Genomic DNA, 9820 nt, shown 5'->3' on the forward strand with positions numbered 1-9820 from the left:
TTGGCGGCTTTCTTCGCCTTTCTGGCCTTCTTGGCCGCCTCATGGTCATATTTGACCCGCCAGAACTTATCATCAGCCTGAAAAATACAATGATGATTTCTTAAAACGATTCAGGTGACAGTTATATACAGATAAGAGGTTTAGATCAGCGGCTTACCGCTGGGGCTGGGTTGGTCTTGCAGAAGGGGGCTAACCCGGTCCTTTCGCAGTCTGCCAGGCTCCCGTTCAAGAGAGCCTTGGTCATCTCCTCTGCAACATCTTCAGGAAGATCGTTGCGGCTGTGTCTCTGGGGGTCATCCTTTCGGCCCGTGTACTCACACATTAAGCCGAGGCGGCGGCTCAATGGGATCACCCGCCACGAGATCCAGACCCGGACCAGATCGATTCCGTTCAGACCATTGCCCAGGAGAGCCTTGATCTTGTTGATGGTGGGGAGCAGAGGTTGGCGCTCTGCTTGAGTCAGCTTGTCTGACAGTGGGTGAGTCGGCTCCAGACGCGAGGGGCGAAAGCCGGGCAACGGACTCTCATCAGCCGGCGACGTGTCTTGGCAGTAAAACCACGTCAGATTCCAGTCCTTGGGGTGGCTGGGCGGCTCTGCGTAAGGGAAAAGGCAGTCCCTCCGCCGCTGGATGGAGATGCCGCCTAGCTCCAGACTTGGCCCGTTGGCACACTCATTCTGACGGTTTAAATAGAAAAGCTCTCTGAAGAGCAGCAGACTGGGTTCTTCTCCAAGGTAAACCTCGCAGAACACTTGGAAGTTGCAGATATTGGACACTGAGTTGGGTCCTATGTCCTGAGGCCGCAGATCGAAGAAATTCAGAACGTCTCTGAAAAACTTTGAGCCGGGCGGTGCGAAGCCCCGGCTCATATGATCCGCAAAAATCACTACCTCCCCGTCCTTTGGCTGTGGTCTCTCTTCTGACGGGTCAGGGGCACGATAGGACATGACGTCCTTCTTGGGCAGATATCCGGACTTGACAAAATCTGCTAGGGTCTCATTGGTGACATTGGACCTCATCCAGTTGCAAGTGATGGAGGCTTTAGGAGCTTTGGGAGGCATGGTGAAAGTCGGCAGTCTATGATAAAAGGAAAATGTCCGGATTAATTATAAGCCGGAGGAAATCTACAGTTCAATGTCAAGGTGGCGGCTTATGAAGGGGACTAATGGTATACACCTAAGTGCATCGGGTTATTTAAGCCGCCGAGGTATTGAGAGTAATTTGATTGTCTACGGCCTTATCACAGCTGAGCCGGAAAATTTTATGGCGCATGGTGTTCTTTAAGCCGGAGGGTTCTACGGCGTGTGGTTTCTTTAAACCGGAAATGTAAACCGCCGTGATTCAATGATTGCAGTTTTTTACTAAGTGTGGTAAAACAGGTTTCACACATTGCAGTAAATATTTTGGATCAAAATGGTCGGGCAAAAGAAAAGTTTCTAGACCTAGAAACAGACGCGAGGAAGTTCTTGAGCTCGAACAAGGCTCTTATGTAGTAAAAAGAGGGCTATTTGCATGTGAAATGGGTCTTAAACATCTACCGCAGTGATTCTATATAGAGCTAAGATCAAAAAAGGGCAGTAAAAACCAAATCTACCAAGGGTCGCAACGATCTACGAAGAACAGAGGATGAACTACGGAACCCTGATGTGGATCTGCCCAATGGAGTATCGAAGACTTACTGGTGCTGAAGAGATGCGGAGATGGCCGCCGTTTGTCTGGACCGAGTCAGGGTGATGCAGCGGCCAAGGTTGATGAAGACCGGGGGCGCGGCGGCGGCGGCGGAGTTCGAGCTCGAGCAGAGGAACAGTGGCGCGAGGAGGAAGAAGCGTGGCTGAAGGCCCGTCGGGCCGGCCTATTTATAAGGGCGAGCTCATAAGTGGGCGCGAGAATCAAGGAGACCACGGCGTGGTTATCTCCCCACGAAACGCCTCGATTTTCGGGATGACAGTAAAGGTAAAAATCCGTTGCGGATCTGGCGGAGTAAAAAACGGGCTTAATGGAAGATGCCGTCACGGCGGATTACCCGTAGTCCAGAGGATGACGTCACACCGGGTTATGGCCTCCACGCAATTGTAAGCCGGCGATTTTCTGTCGAAAGGATTGAAGATTGACATGAGCCGGCTCAAATCAATCTGGGGCCTAATGTTGAGGATATAGACCTTAGAGTCACCCGCCAGGTGGGGCCGGGTTACTCATATGGTCATTGCCAGAAGCCCGGAGCGAAGCTTGAAGACGATGGGCCAGAGATGGGCTTAAGACCCGGATATGGCTTAAGGCCTGTAGTTACAATCATTATTATGGTAGAACTTGTAGGGTAAGGCAAGAATAGTTGAGAGTCCGAGCCGGACACTCTTATGAGCCGGCCGGGACTCTGAGAGCTGCTGGGCGTCAGCCTCCCTATATAAAGGGACGACCCGGCAGCGGTTTAGGGACAGGAAAGATCTCGTCGAGAGCCAGGCATAGCAGTTAAGCTCCCTGGTCATCGAAACCCTAATCAATACCACCTCAAACTGGACGTAGGCTTTTACCTTGACCGTAAGGGGCCGAACCAGTATAAACCCTCGTGTTCCTTGTCCCACTTAACCCCTTCAAGCTTCCTAGTTGCGATGGCTCCACGACTAAGTCCTAGCTCGAGGACATCTGCCGTGACAATCCCACGACACTCATCACAGTCTACATGACATTCCCACAGTTCACAACTCTCGAATATTCGAGGAGTAATACAATATACACCAAAATCTGAATATGCCACCTCGAATTTATGATATTTAACCAGTGAAAAAAACATTCTATGTGGTGACCTGCAAAGTTACAGATGCAAGCAAGAGCACTGAAACAATTACGTATATGTATACATTGATGGGTGGACACTGTACTGGCTGAAGTTGACTTCAAAACCTACATATTGTTCATTTTTACTCAAAGCTTACAGTTTTGTCTTACATAGAATTGGAGAAATCAATCTGGGAAGAAATACATAAAAGTCAAAGTCAAGGTTACTTGCCATATTCCAAACTTCAATGCAAGATAGGAGAAGCATGAGATCCCTAGGAGGCCTTGTATTGATATGTGCCGCACCTGAGTTGAACTCTCTATTTTCACAATGAAACATAACAAATAAAGCAACGGGGAGATTTGTATTAGATCTTGCAAACCCTTTGATCTTCACAATTGGAAAAGCAGATAAACCAAATCATGCGCCGCGGGGGGAGGGGGGAGGGAATCGATCGTGTAACTCAGAAAATCCTCCAAATATACGGAGAGAACCTACTGAATCCATGGCGAGGCGATGGCCAGTGCGCGGGTAGGGAGCAGCAGTCTTTTTTTTTTGAAGGCAAAACAAACGCTTTATAACTTAACGGTGCTTGGGCAAATCACCCATCGCACATTCAGCCACACGGGCTGGTACATCATCCTCCCACTCCACGTAAAGGTTCGGGTCATACAACCGACCAAACGAGGCTAACTCATGGGCTACAGAATTGGCCGATCGTCTACAGACAGAGATTACATGATAGGAAAACCACATTTTCAACTGAAACTTTGTGTCCTCTATCACAGCTGCATACGCTGACGAGTCCGCCTTCTGCATGTCAAGGGCTTCGAGCAACAGTTGCGAATCCGTCTGAAACTCCACCCGAATCAGACCAATGTCAGCAGCTAGGGAGACAACCTGAGTCATTGCATATGCTTCTGCTGCAAAAGGGTCGCTGACGTTCTCCTGGCAGCCAGCACGGGCACGTATGATTGTGCCCTCCGATGTTCTCGCCACCACCCCCCAGCCTGCTCGGTTTGTTCCTGGGAGGAAAGATCCATCAATATTGATTTTGACCATATCATCCGCAGGGGGGATCCATTTGTCCACCAATTTCCTCTCTGGTTGAGGGCCAAGAATCTGGATATACTCCAGGACGTTGGTTCTGGTCCTCCTTGCAATCTCCTCGCCTGACAATGGCAGCTCCCACTTATTGCGGTTCGACCACCAGAGCCACCAAAAGGTGAGCACGTGCATGCGCTTTTTCTCGTCCAGCCCCCACAAGTAATCAAGCATTGCATGCACGGACGAAATCCCTTCTAGGTCCATTCTCTCATTCTCCAACGCCAGATCTCGCCACACCGGCTTGACGGACTTGCATTTGATGGCAAGTGGGCGCCATCCTCCGTTGCGCGACCACAGAAAATGCACTTGGTATCCTCAATCGGGATTCCTCGCCGTTCAATGTTTGTTCGGAGAGGCAAAGACTCGTGTTTCAATCTCCACACAAACATTTGGATGTTTTTTGGCACCGGGATTTTCCATATGCTCTTCCACGAGTCGTCCGGGCAGCTGTCCAGATTGCCAGCAATATCCAAGCTCCGACCGGCCCCTCCGTTTTGTTTTGCCTCTCAATTTCGACGTGGAGTTTGTATGCGCTCTTATCTGAGTGCCTCCCCTTGCTATCATACTGCCATGCTACAAAATCTTGGACTCCCTCCCGCAGGGGAATTTGAAGTATATGTCTCGCATCATCGGCCCAGAACGTTTCGCGGACCAAACGCTCATCCCGCGTCCCAGTAGCTGGATCAATCAGGTCGCTTACCCATTCAAGGATGTTGCTTACCCAACAGGGAGCAGCAGTCTTTTGTGTGTGAGAACCAGGATGGGGAAGGGTGGAAAAGAATTATATGAGACCAGGTCTCACGGGCTAGCATGTGAGACCCACCCTGATGGATGACACGTGGCATTTACAATTCACAAAGCATCTATCCCACCCCCACTTGAAATCAGGGGGGGGGGTAGAGACTAGATGCTTTATGATTTGTGAATGCCACGTGTCATCCATTAGGGTGGGTCTCACCTGGTAGCCCGTGAGACCTGGTCTCATATAATTTGTTTGCATGGCGGCTCCTTCAGTTTCCATCTTTTTAGGTCGCTTCCATCAGTTTCCTTTTCTCTAGATCGCCCAGTTCCCTTCTAGTAATGGGTTGTATGTGGGCTAGAGTAATGGCTGGATGGAATACTGGACGCATGGAATCAGGGGGCCACGCTTAGAAAAAAATGCCATGCATGCATAAGAGGAAGGGTTAGTGCTGACGTGGCCATAGGTGAATGGATGCTGATGTGGATAGGGTGCATGCTTAGTTAAATAGGTTAGTGGGGATGAACTATTTAGGTATTATAGATAGGACGACGATAACTGCCACACGTGTGGCATCTAGGGGGGTGTGTGCCGCACGCCCTGTGTGGCATAGAGGCAGCCCCGCCCGCATGACGGCGTCCGGGCGCACCCAGCCACAACCCGCACGTTCGGTGTGTGGCACAAACGCCCACATGTCCAGGCGAGCGACCCCGCTGCCTGCATAACCTCACGCGCCCATCGTCCCCTATCCGCCTTCGAACCACATTGCGACCTGCCGCCGTCATCTCCTACCTCTCGATCGACCAATATTCCCCTACCTCCATCGTCTTCCTTCTTTGGTTGCCATGGCAACCAGACCAGATCTCTAGCGCGACCCCACCCTCCACCTCCTCCCCCCCGATCGACGAAAAACACAACAACGAGCAAACAGGTCGTTATCCGATCTCCTCCTCTTTCTCCTCCTTCCACTGCCCCAAATACTTGCTATTCCAGATTGCCCACGAAGATGGGGACTAGATCCACACTATCATGGCAAACACACCACGGATTCGTGTTTATTCCCCTTTGCCAACCAACGTACGTGAGATCTGCCATGTTCTATCCTAGATCTGATCTAAACTTGTAGATTGGGTTGCTGCCAGTAGGTGCTCCAGAAGGATTTGTAAGATTCACTAAAATCATGGTAGAGAAAGGAGCAATTTGGGCGGTACACAAGGAAGGGGAAATTAGTTGCCACCTATCTTCGCTGTTGCCAGCACGTTATGTTGTTACTTGCCATCATATTATGTTGGTTGTTGCCGTCGGTTCAAAATAATAGTTAGCACCCAAATTGTAGAAAAGAGAATGAATGTGCATGTCCTACTTGCCATGATGTATTGGTTGTTTATGCAAAAAATGTGATAAGATTGCCGTGTTTCCTTTTATGCGGAAACAGCAAAAATGCATTCCGAATAGTCATGCGTTCTTGTTGATGCGGTGACTGAAAACACATTGGGAGAATAGCAGGAAAAAATGAATTATGAAGACGGCGCTGATCCTTGGTTTTCTCAAAGGCCGCAAGCATCCCCTTGGGATGCAGTAGAGTACAATCAACTCATTTCCGCAGGACCGTTGCTGCCGCTACTAGAGCAGTACGCGAACATAGGTACAATGTATGATTAGAAAAGGGACAGTTGACATATTCGTGGGCATGAAAATGGCATTCTACTTATGTGCTACAATGACCTTGTTCGCAGGTTCTTATGACACAACCACACAGACAGGGATACCATGGCAAGTTCCAACACATGGCGCCATCGCTGATAGATGTACGGGAGACCAACTTCAAGTAGCAAATGTGGCAAATCAAGGTAATGCATAGAAAAATAGCATAATGATGTGCTCAAAAAAGAACTACTGCAAGGCTGGCAAGACTTACGTGTTTTTTGAAAAAACACAGGACCATCATGCAACATGTGGCAACAGGCGGCTGTCGGCGTCCTGGGAACGGGGGTCCCCAGACTTGCCTGCCTGCGGCCCATAGCGTGGCTCCTCCAGCAGCCCAGTACGGCCCATCTTCATCAGCGAACACTCAAGACTCTCGCGAGGGGCTGAGCCTCGCGAGGCGGACGATGCAAGATCTCCTCGGGGGCGGCCTCACTAGGCCGGCTCGCGAGGAGCGGAGAGATCAAGGCAAGGGGCACCTCGCGAGGTTGCTGTGACGCAAGCCATGACAACCAAGGCCAGGCGGGCACCAGAGCGCACATCGTTGTAGCGACCCGACCTCAAACGGTCAAGTCTCTGTGCTTCAGTGTCATCCCTGGATCGGTAATGCTAACACACACAGTACTCGAAGGATTTATAACAGAGTAGCAATCACACACTTATTACATCGAATGTCTCAAAAGAGAACTTATTACAATAAATATGGCTTAAGGCCACCTAATACGATAACAGCGGAAGGCTTGGAAGATAAAGTGAGTCCATCACCTCCAACGGCATAGCTGAGCTGCACGGCAACGACCTAGCGAACCTTACTCCTCATCTGAAAAGTCTGCAACATGATACGTTGCAGCCCGAAAATGGGTCAGCACATGGAATATGCTGGCAATGTAACACAGTAGAGCAATGAACAGAATAATGCCATCACTATATGCATATATGGCTGGTGGAGGCTCTATGGTTATAAGGTTTTTGCGCAAAGCCAATTTTTCCCTACAACAAAGGAATAAGTTTTATTTTAACTATCATGGTAGTTTAAACAACATTGAGAAGGTTCCTCCAACTCAATCCCAATTAGAGTAATTCATTAACCCAACAAATTAAATTAGAGTGATGAGATACAATAGGATAATCCAAGTACTAGATACTCAAGATGTCCATAACCGGGGACACGGCTAACCATGATTAGATTGTACACTCTGCAGAGGTTTGCGCACTTTTCCCCACAAGACTCGATCTCCTCCGTTGGATTTCTCGCACTACATGATGTTTGAGAAATGGATGACCGAGACACAGTCTTTCGGTAGCATTAACTCTTTACTCTGGGTGGACAGTTACACCTACTTTCCCTCTACATCTGCTAGCCCACCACTGAAAGAGGTCACACAACTTACTCAAACTATGCCAGAGCCCATAATGGCTTGTGGCTGCACACGAAAGTTTCTAGCATCAATAATCTTAAGATCCCTTTGAGCCTGGGTGGCGGACCGTAGGAAAATCACACGGGTACTCCGGGATATCCTAGGACAACACTGGATTCTCCAGGTGCCCAAACAAGCAATCCACCCAGATGTGTATTAAAGTTGCCACCTTAAGTTGAACCATTAATTAACAATCTCACATCTGTCATGGATACACTCGAACCCAATCCACGTCTACGAGCATAGCATAGCAATAATAGCATAACGTAGAAGTAACTCCCAAGGTTTGATAACATAACAAGACAATAGGTTCTACCTCACCAACTACTTCCCAAACCCACAATTTAATCACATCCTAATCATGCAATGTTTGAGGATTGGAACTAATGCATAAAAACTGGGTATGAAAAGAGTATGATCAATGTGTTACTTGCCTTGCCGACGATCCGCAAAACCTAGGGACTCGTAGTAGCACGCTTCGCACTCCGGGAATTGTATCGCAAACAAACAATAGCATACATAAGCAATCAATCAAAGGTGCACGGGTAAAACTCAAATAAGATGAACTAACCAGAAAGTTCAAATTAAGAACTCCGGTTTGCAAAAAGAATCAAATCAAACGGAGAAACGAAACTCAAACTGCGAAAGAAACAAGATCCGTTTACTAATCTGAACTATAGTCAAATTTTACAGTACCAAAATCTTGTTCAAGTTGGTTAAACAGAAAGAGGGTTTCGAGACGTAGATCTAGGCGCTTGAATCGCCTGATTCCGATTATCGGAGCGAAAAGATAAACTAAAACGAAAATCGGATCAGAAATCGCGATCGAAAATAATCGCGAAAAACCCGAGAAAAATGAAACGGACGAACAGACTAACGAACGAACGTTCGTTGTCTGTGACTAACGGGCGAAAACCGTTCGTTAAAACGAACGTACGGGTGAACTTCCGCTAAATGAACTAAACCGGAAAAACCAACGAACCGAAAAAAAACGTTACTAGGGTTTTTAAGAAAAACCGACGGTTTTTACCTAAACCGAAAAAGAACCGAACGGCGAGATTTGCGAACTCCGGCGCGGCTCCGGCAGCTTCCGGCAATCGGGTGGCGGTGCGGGCGACGGGGGGGGGGGTGGCGCGGGTGGCGCGACGGCGCTGCGGCGCGGCTGCTGCTGCTGCTGCTTGCGGCGGTGGGGTGGCGATTTGGGGGAGCGGGGCGGCGACTTATAAAGGAAGGGGGCGGGGCGGCTTGCGGGAGGGGTGGGAGGAGTCCCGGGCGGCGACGGCGGCGGCCCCGTGTCCCGGCCGGACTCGGGCACGGCGGCGGAGGCGGTGGCGCGGCGCGGGCCGGCCTGGCTCGGCTGGGCCTTGGCCAGTCGGCCGCAGAAGTTTAAAAAAAACATATTGCGCCAAAATAAAATCCTAGAAAAATACCAAAAAAAAATTTCACCGTCTAAATAAAATATTTAGAACAGGGTGAACATTTTCTTGGCCTAAAATGCAATTTTGAAAAAAATGCACCTTTTTTTTCTAATTCAAATAAAATTCCAATAAACACCCAATAAAAATACCAATCTGATTTTAATATTTTCCTCCAATATTTCATTTATTTTGGAGAAGTCATATTATCTCCTCCCTTATATTTTTTTTATGAAATATTTTGGAGAGAAAAATAAATAAACCAAAGTGATCCTTGTTTCAATATTCGATAAAAGTCAAATATGAAAAACATGAAATCCCCAACTCTCTCTGAGGGTCCTTGAGTTGCTAAGAATTTCGAGGATCGTGAAACGAAATGCAACAAAATATGATATGCATGAATGACCTATGTATAACATTCCAAATTGAAAATTTGGGATGTTACAAACCTACCCCCCCTTATGATGAATCTCGCCCTCGAGATTCGGGTTGGCTAGAAAATAGGTGTGGGTGGTCTTTGCGAAGATCATCCTCTCATTCCCAGGTATGGTAGCTCCACTGAACTTTGCAAAACTTGATAACCTTGCTGTGAGTGACTCGGCTGGCAAACTCAAGAATTTTGACTGGTTTCTCTTCATAGGTCAAATCACTATCCAACTGAATTG

At 48.3% G+C, this 9820-nt stretch overlaps 1 protein-coding gene across 1 annotated transcript; it reads right to left on the reverse strand.

Annotated features, from left to right (window-relative positions):
• Nucleotides 1-3354: 3354 nt before the first annotated feature.
• On the reverse strand, nucleotides 3355-4083 carry LOC141021817 (uncharacterized). The gene is made up of 2 exons (XM_073497666.1): nucleotides 3569-4083; nucleotides 3355-3493 (listed from the first exon to the last, which is right to left on the reverse strand). The coding sequence occupies exons 1-2, from the start codon at nucleotides 4081-4083 to the stop codon at nucleotides 3355-3357; spliced, it is 654 nt and encodes a 217-aa protein (XP_073353767.1).
• Between the last annotated feature and the right edge of the window lie 5737 nt (nucleotides 4084-9820).

Source organism: Aegilops tauschii, chromosome 4, assembly GCF_002575655.3.
Source record: "Aegilops tauschii subsp. strangulata cultivar AL8/78 chromosome 4, Aet v6.0, whole genome shotgun sequence".
NCBI classification, from domain to species: domain Eukaryota; kingdom Viridiplantae; phylum Streptophyta; class Magnoliopsida; order Poales; family Poaceae; genus Aegilops; species Aegilops tauschii.